This window comes from Hemitrygon akajei, chromosome 8 (assembly GCF_048418815.1).
Source record: "Hemitrygon akajei chromosome 8, sHemAka1.3, whole genome shotgun sequence".
NCBI classification, from domain to species: domain Eukaryota; kingdom Metazoa; phylum Chordata; class Chondrichthyes; order Myliobatiformes; family Dasyatidae; genus Hemitrygon; species Hemitrygon akajei.
In genome coordinates, this window is record NC_133131.1 from 109037154 (window position 1) to 109063410 (window position 26257).

At 38.8% G+C, this 26257-nt stretch overlaps 1 protein-coding gene across 1 annotated transcript in view; it reads right to left on the reverse strand.

The window, feature by feature from the left end:
• The window catches only part of LOC140732149 (receptor activity-modifying protein 3-like), a 74648-nt gene extending 56603 nt beyond the window's left edge, over positions 1-18045 (reverse strand). Inside the window, exons 1-3 of the mRNA XM_073054368.1 lie at positions 17378-18045; positions 16655-16684; positions 15687-15864 (exon numbers count right to left, since the gene is read on the reverse strand). Of these exons, the coding sequence (XP_072910469.1) occupies positions 15687-15864; positions 16655-16684; positions 17378-17429 (260 nt within the window). The 5' untranslated portion in view covers positions 17430-18045. The remainder of the gene's footprint in view (positions 1-15686; positions 15865-16654; positions 16685-17377) is intronic.
• Positions 18046-26257: the final 8212 nt, after the last annotated feature.

Here is a 26257-nt window from a genome sequence, read left to right on the forward strand (position 1 = left end):
TTATGGGGGGGGGGGGGGGGGGAGCTGGAGGGTGAGTGACCTGCATTGTTTGAAGCAGCCTTGTTCATCAGCATCCCAGCTTCCCAACTCTGACTAACAGATCATGTAACTTTGTCATGTAACATTACCTCCTGTACCTAACAAAGTAATCACTAAGTGTATGCCCATGGCCTTCTGCTGCCGTAGGCCATCCACTTCAAAGGTGGTGTGTTGTGCATTCAAAGATGCTCGTCTGCACACCACTGTTGGAACACAATATTATTTGAGTTACCATCACCTTCCTGTCAGCTTGAACCAGTCTGGCCATTCTCTTTTGACATCTCTCATTAATAAGACACTGTTGCCCACAGAACTGCCACTCACTGGATTTTTTTTGTTTTTTGCACAATTCCCTGTAAACTCCAGAGACTAGTGTAGGCAAAAATCCATGAGGATCAGCAGCTTGAGATATACAAACCACCCTGTCTGGCACAATCAATCACTGCTCGGTCAAAGTCACTTAGATCACTTTTCCACTCTGTTCCTTAGTCTGAACAAAAACTAAACCTCTTGACCATGTCTGCATGCTTTTATGCACTGAATTGCTGCCATGTGATTGGGTGATTAGATACGTACATTAATGACCTAATAAAGTGACCATTTCTCAAAGACAGGGATCAACAAAGGTTTACCAGTCCATTTCCCTGGATGGTAGTACTGACATAAGAACCAGGCTTAGGTGTGTATACACTACAACTTAGAGGTATGACAGGAGATATCATTGAAACTTTGAACCAACATGGTCATTGAAGCTTTGTGGGGAGAATGCTTCCCCCAGCTGAGGTTTTAGCACAAGAAGTCATATGATATAGGGCTTAGATGAGGGGAAATTTTATGCCTCATAAGGTGATGAATATGCTACTTGTGGAGGCCAAGGCACTGATCATATTTAAGGAGGAAACAGAAAAGTTTCCAGGTGTAAATCAAATCAATGGATACTGGGAAAGAGATAGAATATGGAGATGAGATTGATCATAAGTCATGATTGGATTGAATGGTGGAGCAGGCTAAAGGGGAAAATCTAATCCTTCTCCCCTTGCCTTATCGTAACTGTGAACTCAGGTAAGCCAAAGGAAGGAGGAGAGAGCTTTATGGTTAATTCTCACTGGTGCTCCAACGTGGCGGTTCTGTCAAACTTGCGCTCCCCCGACTTGGAACACCTAACAGCCAGATGCCAACCGTTCTATTTACCTCGGAGTTCTCATGTATGATCCTGACTGCAGTGTATATAGCGCCAGTGGCCGATGATAATCAAGCATTCGCCATGCTGCGTGATGCTGTCTCCGAACGAGAATCAACCCACCTCAATGCATTTCAAATTATAGCCGGAGACTTCAACCGGTCTTGTCCCAAGAAAGCCCTGCTCAGCTATGACCAACATATAACCTGTAGCACCACAAGTCCCAACATACTAGACCACTGCTACACTAAGATAAGGAATGCCTTGCCCAAACTGCATTTTGGTTAACTAGATCCCTTGGCTATCCGCCTCCTACCTGCACACAGGCAGAGCCTAAAAAGCAAGGTTCCAGAGATCAGGACAACTAAGAGGTGGCCGTGAGAAGCAAAGAAGCAATTCTCAGACTGTTTTGAGTAAACGGACTGGGCCATGTTCAAGCGCTCATGTAGAGATATGAATGAATACATTGAGGTTGTAGTGGACTTTATTAAAACAACAATAAATGAATGTGTCCCACTAAATCATTCAGTGCCTTCTCCAATCAGAAGCCCCAGATGAACCAAGAAATCCAAAACCTGCTGAGGACCAAATCAGAAGCAGTCAGCATCTGAAGACCAAGAAAGCTACAAGAGGTGCAGGTATGATCTCCGAAAAGCCATCTCATGGGCAAAGTGTAAATTACAGACCAAGTTTGAATCAATGAATGATGCTCGACAGCTGTGGCAGGGCTTGAATGGTATCATCACCTACAAAGTTAAATCAAGAGGGAAGCCAAAGGTCCATGAGTTAGTCCTCATCGGAGGAGAGGGTTAGTAACTTTAAATTCCTGTGTATTACTATTTCAGTGGACCTATCCTGGACCCAGAACTGTCATTGTTCTGGTTGGCTGTTTCCCTTTAACGCTCCTTTCTCCCTGATTATGCCCTAATTTCAGTCATTAGATTGCCAATTACTGCTAGTTTACTTAATTACAGTACACCTGGTTTTCATCAGAGACTGTGAAATAAGTACGATGGCATCACTATCATAGGTTGCCAGTTTGTTGATCTATTCTCGTGTGATACTTCAGTGTGAACCGTTAGCTCTAAGTTCAGCTCTAGTTTCAAGATAGTCCCTGTAAATCCTGTCTCCTTGTCAAGATTCCTCCGGTTTGTTGTTCTACGTTCACGTCTACGCCAGCATGCCCAACTCAGTCGACGTGCCAGCAATTACAAAGAAAGCACAGCAGTGCCTCTACTTCCTTACGAATCTGCAAAGATCCAGCATGATTTCTCAAACCTCGACAAACTTCTATGGGTGTGTAGTGGAGAGTATACTGACTGGCTGCATCACAGCCAGGTATAGAAACACAAATACCTTTGAACAGAAAATCCTACAAAAGGTAATGGATTCAGCCAGTACATCACAGGTAAAGGTCTCCCACCCACTGAGCACATCTACATGAAGCACCGTCATAGGAATGCAGCATCCATCATCAGAGATCCCCACCACCCAAGTCACGCTCTCTTCTTGCTGCTGCCCTCGGGTAGAAGGTGAAAGACTCACACTACCAGGTTCAAGAGCAGTTAGTACCCCTCTTCCATCAAGCCCCTGAACAAAAGAAGGTAACTACACTCACTTGCCCCATCATTGAAATGTTCCTACAACCAATGATCTATCTCACTTTAAGGACTCTATCTCATGTTCTTGTTATTATTTGCTATTTATTTACATTTGCAGTTGCACAGTATGTTGTCTTCTGCACTTTGGTTGATCTTTCATTGATCCTGTTATAGTTGCTTTTCTACAGATTTGCTATGCCCACAAGAAAATAAATCTCAGGATTACATATGGTGACGTATATGTACTGTGATAACAATATTTACATTGAATTTTGAACTTTATATTGTCTATGCTCCTAATAGAAAAACTCTGCTTTCTGACAAATTCAGAAAAGCATCCTCAACCAATAGTCTATCTGCAGGAAAGAAAATAACAATTTATCCTGATCAGCTTCTGGCCACGTTGTATGACTAAGCATGCCTGTTGCCAAGTGTCCATCATCAGTAGAAATTATGATAGACTATGATACAAGGCTTTTCTTCCAAGTGTTGGAAGAGTTCCTCAAGTGCAGCTATGGTAATGTTTGAACAGCGAATTGGTTTTCAGAGATTTCTGCAGACACTTTACCTGCATCATGTCACGAAAACAGGCCCTATGATCCATGAAACCTGCACCAACAGTCAACATTAAGCAATATTTTAATACTAAACCTATCTTAAGACATTTATTCCCCACATTCCTAATAACCCCACCCTTTTCAGATTCTACCAGTCAAAATTAAAGGGGCAATTTGCAGCAGACTACTAACCTATCAGTCTAACACCATAAGATCATATGACGTAGGAGCACAATTAGGCTATTTAGCACATCAACTCTACTCTATCATTAAAGTATGGCTGATTTTATTCTGCAATCCTGTTCTCCCACCTTCTCCCTGTGATCTTTAACCCCCTTACCATTCAAGAGCCTACCAAGTTCTGCCTTAAATGCACACAATGACCAGGCATCCAGTCTTCAATGGCAACAGATTTCACAGATTCATTGCCCTCTGGCTAAAGAAGTTCTTCCTCATCTCAGTTTTAAAGGGTTGCCCCTTTATTCTGAGGCTGTACCCTTGGATCCTAGACTCTCTAACTAAAGGACACATCTCTCTATATCCATGCCTTTCAGTATCCTGTCGGTTTAAATGAGAACCTCAGTCATCCTTCTGAACTCTATCAAGTACAGGCACAGAGATATCAAATGTTCTATGTACGTCAAGCCTTTTGTTCCTGGGATCAGAACATCTCCAAGGCCAGGACAACTCTTTTTTACATCCTAGGCCCAAAATTGCTCACGTTTCTGGGAAGTGAAAGGGAACAGAACACTCAGATGAAACCTATACTGTTACATAGAGAAAATGCAAATTTAGAGATCACTGTACAACCCCTGGCTGTTCCATGTGCAGTTCCAATCTCTGGTGGGAATTGTCAACTGTGCATTTGACAGTGTCAGCACAACTTTAAGTACCAGCCTTAAAAATCAAGAGAATTCTTCTGATTACAGTCAACAGAAAATTTATATTAAAGCACTGAACCTATTTTAAGAATGTGGAGTCATGATGAAAATGATACTCTAATCAGTATTAATACAGTTAAGTATTAAAATACCTAGTATTGAAGAACATATAGATTTGCTCTATTGAATGAGCCAGCACTAACTTCCCACATCCTAAGTTCTTACTTTTAAAAACGATAAATGAGGCAATAAACATCACAAAATATTAAAGCAAACTGTTAAAAATACCAAGAGTTTAAAAATTGTGCACTGGCAATACTCGGTAGGTTAACACACATCTGTAGAGAAAACCAAAATAAACACTTCACATCAACGAAAAGAACTTTCATTTCTCTCTTCACATATCTGCCTGACTTGTTGAGTCTTTCCAGAAATACTAACCAAAAATGATCTCTTCCACTTAAATGAGGGCCATATTAATGGTAGTAATCACAGCTAAATGATTAACAGGCAAAGGAAAGCACAAATTATTTTCAGCTTTCTAAATGGGGTTCTTTTCAAAACAGATGTTGAAATCTGAAAACAAAGCATATGCCTGATTATTAGCTATGTTTACAGCAAATTATAAATTGTAACCATTTTAAATTGCTTAAATCTGTAACTTAGAGGTAGAGAGAACTGTTATGGAAACCAAGTGCTAAATTTAATATAGCAGCATGCTCTCACATCTATTAGTATGCTATTTGCTGGAGTATAGAATTTCATGGTTTGAGTTTGAAATCAGGGCTAATTTTACTAAATTGGTAAAACAAGAGATTCATTTGCATTAATGTCAGTATGGCTGGTGATTTTTTTCCCTTATGGTTCAAATTCAAGAGTTAAAAGGAAGTCAGGAAGAAGCTGAAGAATGGAGTTAGGAGAGCTAAAACGCAGCATGAGAAGGTATTGGCAAGTAGGATTAAGGAAAATCTCAAGGCTTTCTGCATGTACGTGAAGAACATGAGGATGCCTAGAGTGATAGTAGGACTGATCAGGGATAGAAGAGGATACATGTGCCTGGAACTGCAGGAGGTAGGGGGAGGTTCTTAATGAAAACTTTGCTTCGGTATTCAACAGTGAGGACCCTGATGATTGTGAGGACAATGTAAAACAGACTGGTATGCTTTTGTTCAAGTAAGAGTAACCCTGGGAACTATCGACCACTGAGTCTTACTTCAGCGGTGGACAAATTATTGAAGAGAATTCACAGAAATAAGATTTACGAGCACTTGGAGAAGCACCATCTGATTAGTGATAATCAACATGGCTTTGAGGGGATCAGGTCATGCTTCATAAGACTCACTGAATTTGAGGATGTGACAAAGCACATTGATGAATTTGAAACAGTAGATATGGAATATATAGTGTATATGTGAGGCATTTGACAAGGTTCTCCATTGTAGGCTCGTTCAGAAAATCAGGAGGCATGGGATCCAGGGAAACTTGGCAGAACTGGCTTACCCATAGAAGGCAGAAGGAGATATTGCAGAGAGAGTATTATGCCTATAGGTCGGTGACTAGTGGTGTTTCACAGGGATATGTTCTGGATCCCCTGCTCTTTGTGATTTTTATAAATGACTTAGATGAGAAAGTGGAGGGATGCATTAGTAAGTTTGTAGATGACAGAGAAGTTGGTGGAGTTGTAGACAGTGTGAAGGGTTGTTGCAGATTGCAACAGGACATTGAGAGGATGCAGAGCTGGTCTGAGAAGTGGTGGATGGAGTTTTGGAATTCATTTTGGAAGGCCAAATACAGGGTTAATGGCAGGATTCTTTACGGTGTGGAGGAACAGAGGCTTCTGAGTGTTCACATCTGTACATCACTCAAAGTTGCCACACAAGTTGATTAGGTTGTTAAGAAGGCGTTTTGTACGTTGGACTTCATTAGTCTGGATTTTGAATCAAGAGCCGGTAGCTAATGTTGCTGCTCTATAAAACCCTGGTTAGACCACATTTGGAATATTGCGTTCAGTTCTGGTTGCCTCATTATAGGAAGGACATGGAATCCTTAGAGAGGGTGCAGAGATTTACCAGGATGCTTCTGGACTAGGGGGCATGTATTATGAAGTTAGATAGTGTGAGCTAGGACTTCTTTCTTTGGAGTAAAGGAGGATAAGAGGTAACTTGACAGAGGTGTATAAGATGATAAGAGGTATACTGTATATCGAGTAGATAGCTAGAGACTTTTTCCCAGAGTGGAAATAGCTAATAGAAGGGGGCATAATTTTAAGATGATTGAAGCAAAAATATAAGAGAGATTTAAGATACAAGTTCTTTACACAGAGAGTGGTGGATGCTTGGAACATTCTGCCAGGGGTAGTGGTAGCATTTATTAAACTCTTGGATAGACACATGGATGATAGAAAATGGAGGGTTACATAGGAGGGAAGGGTCATATTGATCTTAGAGTAGGTTAAAATGGTGGCATATCATCATGAGTCAAGGGCCAGTACAGTGCTGTACCATTTTATGTTCTATGTTCTAAATATTAAAGATTAGTTAGACTAAACTTAGGACTCGTATGTAATCTTCTCATTCATTAATTATTGGAATGATCAGAATAGAGCTTTAAGCTTTTAGAGGAATTCACTTTATCATCTTATGAAACCACTCTGCTTCTCTTAAAATATGATTTCCAATATATATACATCTTTCCAATATTTTCCCAAACATGCTTAGACTGTTTCTAAAAGATGGTATAGTATTAGATTTTTTTGTATGTAAATACCTTAATGAAATTTTATTCAACTAGTCATTTTAATAATGATCAGCATTCAGGTGGAAAGAAAAGTGACAAAACTATCAGATGAGCAAGATTATCACTGATGTAAAATGCAGAAGAGCTGACAGTGTTAAGGAGCTTAATTGTAACTATGCCTGCGATGTAATGAATTATGATGAGTGCTAAAGTTAAACATCCTTATAATGTTCTTAGGTTATTGACATAATGACAAAATCCTTCAGAAGTGACATTTTAAAGAGACATATCATTTTCTTTGACTGATAGAATTTAATTACCTAAGCAAGTGTGAAGGTGGGTACTAAATATGGTGTTTTAGAGGATGATTGGAATGTTCAATCAGAATCTGAGCCAAGTTTTATCCTTGACCCAACCGCCAAAATTATCTAATCATTTATCTCAACAAACCAAATACAACTGACTGGCAGCCAGGAGCAGTTAACAGCCATTCACAGTTCATCTTACCTCAGATTCCGTGTAGGTTCAGACAAATGCACAAGATCAAAAATGACCTAGAAGGCAGATATTCACATATCTAATCTTCTGCTTTGACACTGGACTCAATGGCGACATGACAGACTTTGAATCTGACCCCTCAGTTTTACAATAGGTTCGTGTATAAATGAAATTGGGTCACACTTTATAACTACTTTATTTTTACATATTTTAATTACTTGTCTGCATTATGGTGTTTATGGTTAAATATTTTTGAATTTTATATAGAATTGTTAAATGGCAATATATATTAGAACTCTCTGAAGGTACGTCACCTAAGGCCACATTATTGCCTAGTGTTTCTAGTGCTGCTTCTTCTCATTGGAAACGAAGGTCAGATTGCTTTGTCCTCCAGAAGCAAAATATCTACATCAAGGCACAGGGAGCCCAGGCTCCAGCACGGGGCTAGAATAATCCAGTTTATTTCATTATAAAGTGATACTTAAAGGAATGGAGAGGCCAACTAGCTGGCTGAGCTAATGAATATTTTAAAATTACAAACAAAAGAGATAAAATTAATGTTACAAGAGCAAAAGTCATCTATCATGGTTGGGAAAATAAAATTAAAAAAGAAGGTATTAAATGGTATATCTAGCACATCATCTTGAACAGATGAATATGTCCACTGTTGTTGAGTGCAGCAAAGACTGAAGAAGTGGGGGGGGGGTGCATCGCATCAGGAAAACTCCAGCAATCTCCCTTGTTTGTTGATTTTCTAACAATTAGAAGATTATAGATGTTATATTCTACTGAAAAAGCAAGAGGTATAATCTAGTTGCATGAGTCTAACGTCAGTGATTAAAAACTACCAGAGAACATATTCAACGGCAAAGTAATTCTTCCTCAGGGAACCTTGGATTAATAGGACAACCAGGACTGATTTGTAAAAGGCCATGCCCAATTAACATCATCAGAATTTTTCAGTGAATAAAAAAGGCTTATGATGGCACAGTTGTGCATATCTTATATGGACTTTCATAATGTAATTGATAAAGCAAAACCCAAACAGATTTAATGATGTAATAGAAGCATGTGCTAATAAAACAATATTGGTCATTTGCCAATGCTATTGGCTACACAATAGGAGAGAGGGCAATGAATGATTTTCTTTCTGGGTGGTGTACACAGTAGAGTTGCCAGGAATCGGTATTAAACCCATTGCAATTTGATAAAAGGAATAAAATTCTGAAGTTGGGCAGGTAAATTTAAACATTGCTAAGCACCGGGCTGAAGATAACTTAATTTTTTTTAGTGCATTTCATGGCTAAAATGTCCATTTTTAACGTGTGTGTTTGCTTTGGCCGTTTTCTTTATCCGCCTGTAGCAGCTCACATTCAGCACCACCTACAGAGAAAGAAATAAGTCTGATAGAGGCAAACTTCAGGAGGATACACCAGAAAAACAGCATGGGCATACTTAGAACAGAAGAATTTGAATGCAAAGTGTGAATTCATGCAGTGTGGGAAGACTGTGACTGTAAAGATACAAAAGCATAGCATTCAAAAAATGTTGAATTTGCCAATGCAAATTTAAAAAAGTTATCAAAATGAGTAAGATTTTTGATTTTGTAAATGGGGTTGCAGAATAATCTGCAAAAATTACTTAACTCACTGATTACATGTCAGAGTATTGTGTGAGATAGGGTTTAACATTTTTTTTAATAACATTTACATATGCTACAGTTTTGAATTCTCTGCAGATAATTGCATGTATTCTGCTAGTTTCTCTCAGATTAAAAAAGTTAACATCATAACTCAGCAATTCTTATTTCTAGCATTACAGCAGACCACAATTGTGGTCCCTTTGTTTTAATTCGAAATGTTTATATTAATAAACCAAGAGTCAGAACTGAACAACAGTAATATAACAAATTAACAATTGTATTTAAATGCATCAAAAAACACACAACTTCCTGTATAAAACAGTGAGAGGTGATGAGGGTCGGCAACTTTAAATTTATCGGTGTTATTATTTCAGAGGACTTGCCCTAGGGCCAGCACACAAGTGCAATTACGAAGAAAGCACGGCAGCACCTCCAATTCCTTGGGAGTTTGCGGAGATTTGGCATGACATCTAAAACTTTGACAAACTTCTATAACTGTGTAGTGGAGAGTATTCTGACTGGCTGCATCACAGCCTGGTATAGAAACACCAATGTCCTTGAAAGGAAAATCCCAGAAAAAGTAGTGGATATGGCACAGTCCATCACAGGTAAAGCCCTCCCAAACCTTGAGCACATCTACATGAAATGTTGTGGCAGGAAAGCAGCATCCATCATCAGGGACTCACCACCCAGGACATGCTCTCTTCTCACGCCTGCCATCAGGAAACATCCATAATCCAAAGGTTCTATTTATTTTACTGCTTTGAGCCTGACCATATTGCTAACCTTGAAAAGGACTGGCAAAGCAATTGTATGTAATTTCCTACTTTTGTTATAGTATCTTAACACTTTCTTGGCACAGGATACATTGCATTTCAATTAGGAATATTCATTATGGGAGAAATCTTATGTGAGGAGTAGGTTTTTAAATAGACTACCTATTAATAGTCATTTTTTCAAAATTTAATCAGTGAAGGCAAAATGTGTTTAACTGTATTACTGTACAGAATACCCAGTAGCTTGGCCCAATCAACTGAGAATTCATTCCGAGTATTGATGGTTAAAAATATGATGCTGAAAATTTGATAGTTACCAGCAATTTATGCCACTAAAAGGAAGTTCACTTGCTATGTGCATTATACATCTTCATGAGACATCAACACAAGGTGTTAAAATTAGATTTTGTTTTCAACCTAATGCTACAAATGATATTATTAAGTTGCATGTCAACTTGTAATTTCCTTCTGTTCATTGACAAAACAGGTGCTTACAGCCCTGCTTAGGTGTTGAAATACATATCACTAAACGGGTGATATAAAAATCTTTTGACAGTACAAATACTCAATCCATTTAACACAGTGCACATGAGGACTGAATAGAATTCCAATCTGCTGATTCCTATGAAAATATCTGGGAACTGCACTGAAGCAAACCACTACTCTTGCCCGAAGTGAAATAAAAATCCTTGCAGTTTCCTTCTAGCTCATGGGGAGACTGAGATTACAGTCCTCTCTGGCTAAAGGTGAGAAAAATTCCTACTTATAACTCTAATAACCTCAGCAGAAAATGGAGGCACAACAATTAAGTTAAGGACAGAGCATCATGTATCTCTAGGACACCAGTCAAATGTCAGACACAGCGAAGGATCGCAACAACAAGTGTCTATGGGACTATCTGAAACATTCTCAAATAGTCATTCACAAACAGCTTCTTTGAATCCTTTTTCCAAAATCTCCCAATCTCCTTCGCCTTTCCCAACCAAAGCATAATCTCAGTCCTTACGCAATGTTATATTTCATAATGGGCTCAACCATTTCTTCAGGTAAAATTTTGGGTCAATGCTACTTCTGCAACATGCATAAAAGTTGTACGGTTTTACCACATGACAAATTTGAATAAATTTACAATAATATGATGTGAAAAAACTTTCAATAAATCTGTTAATTTATGGAAAATACTACAAAATCGCTACTGCTGAGGATGAACCACAATCTGTACAAAAAAAGTGCCATCACTAGAAACATAGAGGAACATAGTATATCAATATATATCCAACTTAACGTAACTGATTTCTAGAATTTTCTCCAACCCAGGAAACTTCCTTCTTCATCAACCCAGATCAATTTTCTAACCCAGTTTTGCTCAACCTTTTTGCCCTTAAAATAATTTTCAAGTCTCAGGGAACCACTGCATAAAAATTATTATATCTACAGCTCATAGTACATTAGCATAATCAGTAAGTTGTAGATATAATAATCCAAAAAAATTGTCAATGCTCTTTTTAATACAGAATGAACTTTTAGCCAATCAGTTTTGGGGAAAAAAACAGGTAGTTAAGCTTATCTTACCTTTCTTGAAATTAATTTCTTTCTTTCCCTTTCATAAATTTTAAAACTCATAAGGCAAACATAATAAATTTCTGTTAAATAACTGGCCTAAGCCAAAATGGGATTTAATTTTTCTAAAGGTAGGCTCGGTTTATTTAATTTAAATAAAGGTTGTAAATTGATCTTCATTCATGCTATTTATAACATGAATTTTTTCATTGACAATGTTGAACAGTAGGGTTATGAAAAAACGATAAGCAAAAGCAATATGAATAAAAATATAGCTTAAGACTCAATTTTATACAAGACTTTGAAAACACATTTTCTAACTAAGTGACATGACCAGGCTCAAATATAGACCTAGCAGGTGAAACCTGCTAGTTAATTCAGGCGAGAGAGGCTGACGTCACAGCGCAAGTTGGAACTTTACGCTCATCAGTCTACCGTGCAATACTGCACTCACCAATTATCAACGGCCTCCCTTATCTCGCATCAAAAACTGAGAACGGACACAACCAAATAAATACAGTCCTACTTTCCACTGCCATACTAGGCTAAAAGACCTCTAACGAGATTGCTAATGGGCCACTGCCCATCACTGCGAGCACTAGCATCACGCATTGCACAAAGTTCAAAACACAATGTTTATTTTTTATCACGATCTCTCGTGGAACCCTGATTGAGAAACAATCTGTATACTGCATGTATCACCTCCAAAAACATTCTAACCGCTTCACTAATTTCTGTATCTGTATTTAGATGCTCTCATAAAAAGCAGCAATGAATTGCAACACAACAGTGGGTACAAAGTAAACAAAACTTTGGTGTAAAGAGAAAAATATTCATTGAAAATGTGTCAGAATTGATTGTCTGTATATATATTGTATAAGTGGCAGTGCAGAAATAAAATTGTTAAAGATGGAAGCATTTCTCCTGAAATGTTAACCAAAGGAAACAAAATCAAGTAATATGTATTTTTGTATTGTCTGCAATATTCCCCAATAGGAGACTTTAATCAATGCAATCCGTCTAGCATGACTTATGTTCATGACAATCCATTAATTTATTTATACGTTACCAATACAATCATAAAATATATTAAGGTTTATTATTTTCCTCATGAATACAGTATCACGAATGGAGTAATAATAGGAGCTATAACAGACCAAAGTAGATCACAACATTTATTAGAACTTTGATATTGCTCAACGATTTTCAACCATTCTCTTTGAAGTCACTAATGGACAAACCTTAAACTGCGAAAGATACGAGTCACTCATGTACTGTTCCTTGTTTTATACAATTTTATATAATTGCTTTCAGTAAATTATGTCCAATCATTTATGTCCAAGCGTGTTAACCAAAAAGTTCCCAAAAGTCATTCTATAAACTACTAATGGCATTTAAGAGCAAATTTCTCCACAGAAAATGTTTGGAATGTGAGACACTACTACATGAAGTGCTGGCATACACTTTATTTTAGATAATCCCTTGGGATTAAGAACGATGGTATCTTTCCACCTTGTGGGCTCTAAAGTGTCTAATGATGCTAACGTAGAACACACAGACTATTACCCGGATGGTACAGCAGATGGCTGATGGGGAGAACAGGTGGGTAGTTCATGAAGTGGTGTACTCCTTCAGGCACTGAGGTATATGTACCCTGTGAGAATCTTTGGCTCTCAATACCATCTTGAATGTTCGTTTTCCAGCTTGAGTAGTGAAGGGGCAGATAGTCCCGGTGTTGGTGATGTTGCATTTTGTAGCGAGGGTTTTAGCTCATCTTTGAACCTTTCCCAAGAGTATTTTTCCCACAATAGAGCTCAGAATACAGCGTCTTTTTCAGGAAATTCCACCCATCAAATCTGCACCAACCAACAACCATCCCAAACTTCTCTCACATTTGTTGATCCTAACCTGCTAAGAACATACCATATGTTCAGAAAAGGGAAAACAATTACCTAAATGTATGTAACACCTTGCAAAATCTCATTGAAATAGTTTAGTCCTGTGGTCACTACAATAGTTTAGGAAATTCAATATAAAGTAAACTAAATGTAAAATATAAATTACAATATTTCCTCATCGACTTGGGCACATTCTGAATAAGAGATAAACTTTCATTCCAAATGACGCAGCCTAAAATTTACAAAATGTACACAACCTCTGATACTTACAGACATAAGTCCACATTTTACATATCAGCTCGTTATGTCATGCTTTACATTTGTCCCTCCGCTATGTATTTTCTGTATGTCCAATTCTGCTCTGATGTACACCATCAAGGCAAGATGATAATGAGATAGGACAGAGTCTCTCAATAGAAAGGCAACAAAAGCAAGGAAAGTAGATGCCATTATGAATAACCCACACAAAATGCTGAAGGAACTCAGCACGCCAGGCAGCGTTTATGAAAAAGAGTACAGTCGACATTTCAGGCAGAGCAGGTATCCTGCCAAAGGGTCTTGGCCCGAAACATTGACCGTACTCTTTTCCATTGATGCTGCCTGGCCTGCTGAGTTCCTCCAGCATTTTGTGTGTGTTGCTTGGATTTCCAGCATCAGCAGATTTTCTTTTGTTTGCCATTATGAATGCATATTTTTAATGAAAGACCTAAATATGATAGAATTAGGCTTACTTCCCTTTAACTGCAAATTATAATGTGTCTTGCAGGCTGAAGTCCAAGGTGGATTCAGAATTTGCTGAATGATAGGAAGCCAAGGTTGATTCTCCAAATGGAATCCCATAACTAGTGGGGTATCACAGGGATTCAGTGTTAGAACCTCTGTTATTCATTACCCATGTAAATGATTTGGGTGTGAATGTACATTAATAATTAGTAACTCTACTGGTAGCACTGAATTAGAGGGTGCTGCTCATAGTGAAGTAGATTACCGCGAATTAAAGAGATCTTGATTAGTTAGGGAGATGGACAGAGGAATAACAAATAGATTTCAACTTAGATAAATGTGAGGTGATGCATGTTAGACACTTGAACCAGGATAGGATCTAAACAGTGAATAACAGGGCGTTGACGAGTGTTATGGCACTGAAGGACCTGGAAGTACAAGTGTAGAGTTTGCTGAAAGTGGCTGCACAAGTAGACAGGGTGGTGAAGAAAGTTTTTAGCATGCTTTATCAGTCAGGGCATCGAGTTTAGGAGTAGGGGCATTTTGTTGCAGTTACACAATAGTGAAACCACTCTTGTGAGTATTGTGTACAGTCTTGGTCACCCAGTCATAGGAAAGAAATTGTCAAGTGGCACATGGTGCAGAAGACATTTACAAGGATGATGCCTGGGCTAGGAGCCTGAGTTCTAGGGAGAGCCTAGGGGCCGAGTTCTAGGGAGAGGTCGCCCACACTGAATCTCCATTCCATCAAGCTTAGAATGACAGATGACCTCACAGAAGTTTATAAAATCATGAGGGGTGTGGATAAGGTGGACAGATATAGTCTTTTCCCCAAAGTTGAAGAGAACACAGATACAAGAGGGGAGAGATGTATAAGAGAGTTTGAGGCATAACATCTTTACACAGAGGGTAGTGGTCAAGGAGGGTAGAACCGCACTATTTAAGAGGCATTTAGATAGGTATATGGAGGGAAGGAGCTCAGTAGGTTATGGGCTGAATGCAGGCAACTGGGAATAGTAGGGAAGATGCTATGGTCAGCTTGGAACAATTGGGCCTGTTTCCATGCTGCATTACTCCCAGAGTCTAAGTTTCAAAACAATTAGCAATAAAGTCCAGCATCTTGTTTGGCAATTTAAATCATATCCATTGAGAACTGCTCTACTGAAAAAGCTTACAATTGCATCTTTTGTGGATGATGTTCCATTAATAATTTCTGAGTTCAACACTTTCACTTTTCTATGATCTTTCAGTTATCATTTCTTGACTTTAATTAATTATAAACCAACAGCAACCACCCACAAAGCAAATTGAGACGATCAATCCTTTCATAAATAATATAATGCAGGCTGCTGAAATCTCTCATTACGTAGGCAAAGTGCTGATAACTAATTTCTACACTAGAATTTAATTCTTCCAGAAAAGAAATGATGCATGATTTATTATCAAAAGATTCATAAATTGATTATCAGCTTTTAACTGACTAAAATATTTATAAAGCACAAAAACAATATACATGAAATAATTATTCTTAGTTTGTGCATTTGGTTTTACAAGCTTGAAATGGCAAAACAGAAAGATACTTAAAATGATCCTACTCTGCAATGAGTGTGAAGTTGCACCAGTCACTGGAATTCATTTCATTGAGCTGGTTTTCAAACAGATATCCACATAAGTATACTTTTTCGAGCATAGCTGTCACATTGCAGATCCTTACAATTTTTTCATCTGATTGGTTTGATTGAAATTGATCATGTAAGTTTGTAAGATCATTGGCTGAAAACAAAGAAGAAAATGTATTTCAATAAAGCATTAAAACTTTTGATCCAACCTTCACCCCCCCCCAAGAATTTAAATAGTTTTGATAAGATCTTAGTTTTCAAATTAAAATTATGTTAAATTTCCTGTCATTTGCAACCAAATGCATTCCTACCTGCAATGCAAGCCAATTATCCTCTTTTTATATTTTTTTTCCTATGAATTCCTATATAATGGTTATTTACCATATTGCAGCAGGAAAGTTTGGGTGCTCAGTCTTTGGTTCACTATACACTTGTAGCGTTGTTACGAAGATTTGGTGCTGTAGAGATATTCAGTTGACTTCAAAACAAATGAGGGGTTTAGTAATAATTTTCGAGCACTCAGCATTTCTTTACATTGTGCTCATCTCCAATACTAATTACAATTAATTTTAGTGAGCCAAGGAAATTTACATTATTAAATACCTATCAGAAATCTTCAGCTTTGCACGCCAAACAACCTGGCGTTTTGACACGCGAATGCACCCAAATGCACAAGTAGTTATTAACCAGATAGTGGTTACGGAGAATTTTGGATTGACAGTTTTGATTCCGGACTTTTCTGTTGCAGGAGTCAATCATGTGAACATTTTGCAAACCGCTACAAACTGATGTTATGTATATACGGAAGTAGTTGGGACATACCGTATGCAACAGCAAATTACAAATAACATTCATTAATAAATACACAGGACAAAAGCGAGCATTTGCAAAGCTAAAAAGGCGAAAGCGAGCATTAAGCTTTGTAAATTGTCAATGTTGCTTACCTGCAAGCCCAGGGGTCAACAAATTATTACCTACAAAACATTGAATAACAAAATTAGACGATCAGACGTTCACACTTTTTTTTATAAAGTGCTTTGTTATTAAACAAGACCACAAAAAAAAACCCCAAAACGAACGATTCTATACTTCGTGCTAATGTGACCACGATTAATGTGTTAGTGGGGTTCCTTGTTTGGAGAGCACTGTACGTGTATGACGGTCGTTCAGTCTATCTATGCTGGTCCAATCGTCTCCGCCACAATTCTACAACACCACCCACCCGAGACAAGGGCTGTACATACTTTTGGACAACGAAACCAAGCCACAAAAATACGAATGAAGGTAAGTTTTTATTATTTTTTAAAAAGTGGTCGAAGTGTTAATTAATGATATTTTCTCAAAGAATATATGCGCACTGGAAGAGCAATTAATGAAATTCTTTTAATGAAGTGAGTAGGGAAAGGACAAAATGTACCAAAAGTGCAGATATAAAGATGGAATGGGATTAAGCATGCTGGGTCTCTCTCCAATACGACACTGTCTTGCTGTGGGACAACACATGTATTACAATGAATCAGGGGGAGCCTGAGAGGCGACAAGGTAGGAGTAAGTGCGGTGGGTACTCATGCCTGAGTCGACTGGCAACCTCGGCGTTGGTGCACGGTGTTACTTCCTATGTTGAAAAGGGGATGGGGAGATGGGTTGGTGAAAAGTATCCATCTTACCCAAAACGGCGAAAGCCAGGAGCTGCGCAAGGAGCAGGGCATCTCTGTCCATCACGATGAGCCGGCTGCATTGAACAGGGGCAGGTCTGGTCTTCTTTCAGCACACTCCCTCTCGCTCGGTCCACCTCGCACAGTCCCAGGCGGGCTGCCTGCGCTCGGGCAAGTTTGTCCCAACTTCCAACACCAGGGTCTCCGCTCGCTGCGGGAATGCAGCGACCTCCCCTATCCTCGGGCTCTGCTCTGTGAGTTTTTTATTTGAATGTAAAATCAAGTAACACAGCAGCGGTGCCTTGCTTTTGCACTCGATGTCTCAGTTTCCTTTCTACCCCCCTCCCCCGCGCGATTCTCGCTTCTCCAATCGATCTGCCTGGCGCAAGATCACATGGCCATTGTCAAAATAAAATGAGCCGTCTAGTCTGCGCTCTGCACCCCAGTTCATCACTGGCAGAGAGCTCGGAACTCACTCCAGTTCCAGGCAATGCTGCTTCAGCTGTTCCCATCGGCACAGTCGACACCCAGCTCCCCAGCATTTCGGACAATAGAAATTATCTCCACATTAGTTCGCGTATGACGAAGATAATCGGCTGAGCTAGCAAAACGTCGTCTCTCAAATCGCGCTTATTTCAGTCACGTTACAACCTCGAGTCCCTTCCCATTTGCAATCCAGTTACAGTACCGGGACTCTTTGCTTTTAGAGTCTTGTTACAATCCTGGGACTATTTCGTTCTAATCCCGGAGCCCTTTGCATCTAAAGTCCGGTTACATTTGCTGGTCCGTTGCCTTTACAGTTTAGTTTCAGCCCCGGGTCACTTTGCACACCCTGGTCCGGGTTGTATTTACAGTCCAGATAAATAACACTGCTTGAAGGTCAAGAGCAGCAAAATAATTGAATGCAAAAACTACAAGCTTCCTTGCAAACCACACCTCAATCTTTTCAAAATGAACTTGCCGCCTACTTGACACAGTTATTATTCCCCCCCCCCACCTCTCTCAATGGGCCGAGACCCTTCATAAGGTCCAGTTTATTCCTCTCCATAGATGCTACCTGACCTGTTGAGTTCCTCCTGAATTTTGTGGGTGTTGTTTTTCGATCATTGCATTCCCATCAACTGCATCCCTGCCCCCACCCCAAGGATCATCTCACTCCCACACATGGTCTTTGCTGTATTCAAAATCTCTCCATAACCCCAACAAGATATCTTTACTCTCCCCCACTGCTCCACACTAGATCCATCGATTCCACCAGGTCATGAAACAACTTCCACTCCAACAAGATTTTTCTTGTTTGTTAAGAAAATTTGAAGTGGATGATCTAAAATTGCATGGGATTGTGGGGGGTGGGGGAGGGTTCTCTGCTTTCCCTGACAACAATGCCTCCTCTGAAATTCTGAATTCATGCCTGGATAAATATCACAGTGCTATCATTTAGAAGTCTACCGCTCTCCCCATTGTTGCTGCCAGGTCTGTTGCAAGTTTGGTCCGGATGAAGGGTCTTGACCCAAAATGTTGACTCTTTATTCCTTTCCGTAGATGTTGCCTGACCTGCTGAACTCCTCCAGCTTGTTTGCCTGTAACTCCATCACTTTTAGGATAGATTTCTGTCCACATGTCCATACTCAGAAAGTATTCGAACATCTCTGAGCAAATGATTCTTCAAAATATCATATGTTAATGAATCAGATGTATATATACAGTGAGTTGTTTGAAAATCTTTATTTGTTATATGCACACAGTGCATATACTGTGTGCTTGTGTGTGTGTGTGTGTATATATATATATATATATACACATGCACAAACATAATAGCAGGATGCAAGAAGCAGGCAGCAACAGCATACATTGAATGGCACTACCTAGTTGCGGGATCATCTATGCTGAGTATGGATTAGACACCCCCAAGTCCAAATGGGAAACACCTGAGAAGGTAGTGAGGATGACAGAGCTAAGATCCTGTGGGACTTCCAAATACAGACTGATAAACAGGTACTGCCCAACCAACCAGACTTAGTAATACTGGACAGGAAACAGAAGAAAGCATTGGTAATAGATGAGGCAGTCCCAAATAACAGTAACATCAGGAAAAAAAGAATATGAAAAGCTGGAGAAATACCAAGGCTTGAAAGAGCAGATAGAAATGAAGTGGAAGGTTAAAGCCAGACTAATCCCTTGATGATAGAAGCATTTGGCACTGTGACACCCTGGACTGGGAGAGTGGTTCCAACACATCCCGCGGACAACATCTGCGATCTCGGTCCAGAAGAGTGGATTACTAGGAACAGCTAGGATACTGCACTGAACCCTCAAACTCCCAGGCCTCTGGGAGAGAACCCGAGATTGGGGGAAAAATACACATGCACAACACCATAAGGGGAGAGAAAATTTTTTCTCTGTATATAGTACTGTACATAAGTCTTAGGCACATAGCTAGGGTGCCTACAACTTCTGCATCATACTGTAGTAATTGTATATATCACACTGTACTGCTGTCACAGCAAAAAACAAATTTCATGACATATGTGAGTGATGATAAACCTGATTCTGAGTGGAAAGGGATAGGGAGAGGGGAATCATGGGTAGGAAAAGGGGAAGGGGAAGAGAAACACCAGAGAGACACTCTGAAATGATCAATAAACCAATTGTTTGGAATCAAGTGACCTTGCCTGGTGTCTCAAGGCCTGGGTGTGTCGGCACCCAAGCCTCCACCCCCACCCCTACCTCTGCCATTTGGCCCACATCTCTCACACAGTGCGCCACCCTCACCATTCCCAACATCTGTATCTATATCTATATGTGTGTGTGTGTATATATATATATATATATATATATACATACACACACATATAAATAAATTTCTGGTATACAGAAGAACCATTAATGTAAAAATTGAATTTACCTACAATCTGAATACCAAGAAATTTAGCATGGAGATATTTTACTGTTTTACATTTGAATAGTAGAGTCTTCATTGAGTTCATTGTTGCTTTCTCAGTAGGATAGAATAAAACTACCAAAAAATATAATAATAACATTAAAAGAATTTTCAGTCACATAGAAATAAAATGAGTTTGCTGGCGATACTCTCTTAATTTCATAGAAAAGATGTGTTTGTATAATTTAATCTAATTGCCCAAGAACCTAGTGGCAGCTGGTGGTCAAAGTTACTTTAGTAGCCGCTGACAGTAATAATTGCTTATGCCAGCATACAGCTTTATGATCTTTTTTCTCTTGCCTTTGTTTGTTTTTTTCCATTTGAATTATTATTCTATTTTCCACATACAATGTACAATTACTTTTCACATGTTGCTCTTCGTCACTTAAAGCAAAGTAATTTATTTATAATTTTCAGCTAGATTAAGTCAGAGGATTGGTCAATGCTTGTTAACACAAATACTGTCAATAACTCATTTGTGGTTGTTTAGAAAATCAGAACCAGAATTAGGTTTAATATCACTGGCATATGGAGTGAAATTTGTTGCTTTGTAGCAGCGGTGTATTGCAATACATAATAACTTAAAAACTATAAATGACAATAAGAAATATATTTTAAACATTAATTTAACTAAGTAGTGCAAAGGAGGCAAAATAAAGGGAAAATATTGTTAGTGTACATTGGCCATTCAGAAAGCTGATGGTGGAGGGAAGGAATCTGTTTCTGAAATGTTGGATTACCTCCTTAATGGTAGCAGTGAATGTCCTGGGTGATGGGGATCCAACAATGCAGAGATCTGAATTACTTTAAATACTTCTAGGTATATTACTATGTATAGCACAAGACTTTTCATTCTCTTATCATGACTATGAAGCCAACATTTGCAAGTTAATCAATGCATATAAAACAAGCAGAATTTAGATTTTATTGTAAATGCAAGATAATAAGCTGTACCACTTGGTTACTAAGAGTATATGTGACTTTACTTTTAATGTTGCTGTTTTTAATGTGTTTATCGTGTGTGTTAATTGCTGATGGCTATTTTTAGACACGGTAATTAGCAAGCTGTCTTTAAACAAGATAATCACAATGAAAGGGCTTAAAAAGGAATATGTGTATACATTTAGTACGTAGAATCAAAAATAGCACAAAAATTAGAAAATACTGCCATGTGTTCACAAACTAGAAAGTCAGAGACATTTGAATTTTCTTTTGATAGAGTAATATCTCAGTATCTCCTTATTTTTGTTGCAGATTACTAATTTTCTTTATTTCAACTCTAGAAACCAAATCTGTTATCAAACTGAATTAAAATACTAGACTATAAGTTAATGCTGTGGTGTCCTCAGCCCTTGTTTCTGTTTAGTTAATTAAACAATTTCATCTCCTGAACAGACCTCTGCTAGTAACTTTTCTCTCTAATTAATTTGTGTGATAATTTCCAATAACTATCACAATAGTCCACATTGCAGTATAGCAATTGACCTATTCACTTTCAAAAGTAACATTTATTGATCATCTCTTATTGCCCTTGGGAAGGTGATAATAAACTGTGTTTGTTCTTTATGGTGAAGATATTGTCCCAGTACTGCTGGAAGGACTTCCATGATTTAGATCCTGTGATGATGATGTGTGACCTGGACAGGAATCTACCGGTCATAGAGTCATGGAATGCTACAACACAGAAACAAAATCTTCAGCCCATCTAGTCCTTGCTGGCCTGGTTTTCTCCCTATCCCCATCTAGTTCCAGATCATAACTCTCCATACCTCCACCATCCATGTACCTATCCAAACTTCACTTAAATGTCAAAATTGAGCCCACATCTGCCACTTCTGCCACATCTGCCATTTCACACTAATACCACACTCAGAGTGAAATAAGTTCACTTTGAATATTTCACTTTTCACCTTAAACCTATGACCTCTGGTTTTAGTATTCACTTGTACTTGCTGCCCCTGCGTTCTTAATGGCAGTGGTTGCAACTTTAGGAGGTACAGAGGCAATTATAGCAATCGCATTGCATGTGCAGATGTTATACACTGCAGGCACTGCACCTGTGGAGGAAATGAATACTTAGGGCAGTTGCTGGGTTGTCATTCAATCAGTTTGTTCTGTCTTGAGTGTTGTTAAGCATTGTTGGAGATTCACTCATCCACATAAGTGGAGAGTTTTCCTTCACACGTCAGGTACATTGTGGAAAACATTTGCGCTGTCAGGAATTGAGTCATTCTCCACAGGATACCCAGCCCTTGAACTATTCTAGCAACCTCAGTGCTGTGGGAATGGTCCAACTGTTCTTCTGGTCAGTGGTGACCCCAGAATATTAATGATGGGAAACTCAGCCATAACAATGCCATTGAATGCCAAGAATAAATGGATTAGACAAACTTTTTTGGAGGTGGTCATTGCCTGAAGCTTTGTGGCATAAATGTTACCTGCCATTTATCTCCCCATCCTGAATATTGTCTACGCTTTGCTTCTTGCTACGTGGGCTGCTTCATTTACCAAGGAGCTGTGAACGGAATGCAACTGTCAGCAAGCATCTCTGCTTCTAAATCTATGGTAGAAGAAAGATCATTGAGAAAGCATCCGTGGATGAATGAGGTAGAATACTATCCCAAAGAACTTAATCTGTATTCTAAAATCTTCTGTACTGTTCTTGAAGAAATCATAGCTTACTGACAAGGCATTGCACTCTGAAGTTATCCGTGACCAACCACAGTTCATAATAGATAATGAAGCAGCTTTAGCTGTGTTACATTAGGTACTTAAGAAATGGTTTCCTGTCGAAATGTGTTGCCTTTTATGTCTGTAAGGATACTCTAAAATGTTCTGACTAAACCGAAAAATGGTAAGTTAACTGAACTTGTGCAAGAGTCAGAAACACCCATATACTTTTGTGAAGTCTTGTGGCCTTTGACAGCAAATAACCTTACAAGAACAGAATCAAACCAGAGGAACATACACCATAAAACATGTCACTGAAAAAGGGTCTATTGGTGACAAATTGGTTGTTTTAATTCTCATACAGGATTGTTAGTGTCTTTCCGCCACAGTAGATTCCGTTTCCTGGCATTGATCCAGAACAGACCAAGAGAGATCTACATAAATACAATATTTATCTGTGGACTGATCATGTTCAGTAACTCCTTGAGCGAGTTTCTAATATTATGCACACATGTGGCTGAAGTCTGTATGACTGCAGTTTGGGACTTCTAAAGATTAGAGTGCCATCTAGTGATGTCTTGTGATTTTGTAAAAAAAAATTTATAGTTATCTAGTTTTCTGATCTCAGTTCACAGATGCACTTGTGTCTGCAGCTGAAGAGAAGAGATGTGTCAAATTTTTGCCATAAGCCCCATCTCTTGGTTTGGCTGGAATATGAAAAGCTTATCTGAAGTATCAATAATGAAGACATGTTGAGTAAACAACATTTGTCAGCTTTTAAAATATGCTGTTCACCTTGAAAGAAATTATGGTGGGCACACATAAATAATAGTTCCTACTTCTGGTTTGAAAATGTACAAACAGCTTTGATTTTGATGTTCATGATTTGAAGCTACAATTTCTGGAGCACGCCAAGCCTACATATATTCATTGGCCACTTTATTAGGTACACATATACACCTGCTCGCAATGCAAATATCTACTCAGCCAATCATGTGGCACCAACTCAATGCATAAAAACATGCAGACAAGATCAAGAGGTTCTGTTTTTATTCAGACCAAACATTAGAGTGGGGAAGAAATAAGATCTAAGTGACTTTGACTGTGGAGTGATCGCTTGTACCAAATGGGGTGGTTTGAGGATCTCAGGAACTGCTGATCTTCTGGAATTTTCATGCATGATAGTCTCCAGAATTTACAGAGAATGGTGCAAAAAACAAAAAAATCTTCCAGTGAGGGGCAGACGGAGAGAAGCCAGACTGGTTCAAGCTGACAGGAAGGAGACAGCAACTCAGATACCCATGCTTTACAAAATTAGTGTGCAGAAGAGCTTCTCGGAACACACAATAAGTCAAACCTTAAACTGGATGGGCTATAGCAGCAAAAACCATGAACGTACACTCAGTGGCCACTTTATCTGGTACAGGAGTTACCTAATAAAGTGGCCACTGAGTGTAGATTGGATTTTATGTCCATCTTATGCTGCCTATTAAGTACAGTTTAATGTATAGCATTTGTACAATAGGATGCCTCCAATTAGCAACAGCAATGCAGTAAACTACATTACTAGCAACAGACTGGTGAAATGGGCAAACATATGGCCAACGCTATTTAATGCGGATAAATGTTGGGTGCGAGGATCAGTACAAAGAAATGGTTCTAGTTTTCAAGAGAAGAGGAACAGAAATATGAACACGGGTGATCATGAATATTGGCAATGGTAAGGTCAAGTAGATGTAACTTTTAACTTTATTAATAAAAGATTAATAACCATACCAAGAAAATTAAGGTAAGTCTGTATAAGTTCTAGTACCAGTATAAGGTATGGTTCAGATCTGGATCGCAAGTTTTAGAAAGGATTCCAAGACATTTATCATAGAGCAGTATCGCACAGGAACAGGACCTTGGATCCAGGATGCCAATGCTGAAAATGATGCCAAATTAAACTAATCCCTTCTACCTGTGCGTAATACAGATCCCTCCATTCCCTGAATATTCATGTGTCTATCTAAAAGTGACAACAATAAAACAATAATAATAATAATAATCTATTGTATCTGCTTCCAGACACTTACTGTGCCTATAAAAAGTATTCACCCCATCCCACCCTTGGAAGTTTTTATGTTTTATAATTTTACAACATTGAATCACAGTGAATTTAATTTGGCTTTTTTGACACTGATCACCAAAAACAAGACTCTTTCATGTCAAAGTGAAAACAGATCTCCACAAAGTGATCTAAATTAATTACAAAAATAAAAAATGAAATAATTTATTGCATAATATTCACCCTCTTTAATATGACACACCAAATAATCATCACCGTGTAGCCAACTGGTTTTAGAAGTCACATAATTAGTTAAAGGAAAATCTGTTTTTGGAGACCTGTGTGCAGTCAAGGTGTTTCAATTGACTGTAGTAAAAATACACCTGTATCCGGAAGATCCAGGTGCTGGTGAGTCAGTATCCTGGCAAACACTACATCATGAAGACAAAAGAACACTCCAAACATTTCCACGAAAAGGTTATTGAAAAGCACAGGTCAGGAGACAGATACAAGTACATTTCCAAGTCACTGAATATCCCTTGGAGTACAGTTCAGTCAATCATCGAGAAATGGAAAGGATATGGCAAGCCATCCTCAAAATCTGAGTGACTGTGCAAAGAGGGGACTAGTGAGGATGCCATCAGGAGACCTGTGACAACTCCAGAGGATTTACAAGCTTCAGTGGCTGAGATAGGAAAGACTGCACATACAACAACTGTTGCCTAGTACAAACGTTTGTAGTTTCACAAGTCACAGCTTTATGGGAGAGTGGCAAAGGGAAAGCCACAGGGAATAAAACTCACATGAAATCTTGGCTAGAGTTTGCCAGAAGACACGTGGAAGACTCTGACGAGGTTTCTAAGGTCTGATGAAACCAAAATTGAGTTTTTTAGCCATCAGATTAATTGCAATATTTTGCATAAGCCAAACACCACACATCATCCAGATTAACACAGTACTGCTCACCACCATGCTAGGCTGAGACCTCTAACAAGATTGCTAACAGGGCTGCTCAGTCATTGCCCACCACTGCGAGCGCTAACATCACACGTGGTGCAAAGTTCAAAGTGATGTTTGTTTTATGTAATCACAATCTCTCGCAGAACCCCGGTTGAGAAACTCTGTTCTAGAGAAATTTCAACCATAAAACCATGAGGTATAGGAGTAGAATTAGGCCATTCAGACTGTCGAGTCTGCTCTGCTATTAAAAGGCTGATTGTTTTTTCCCCTCTCT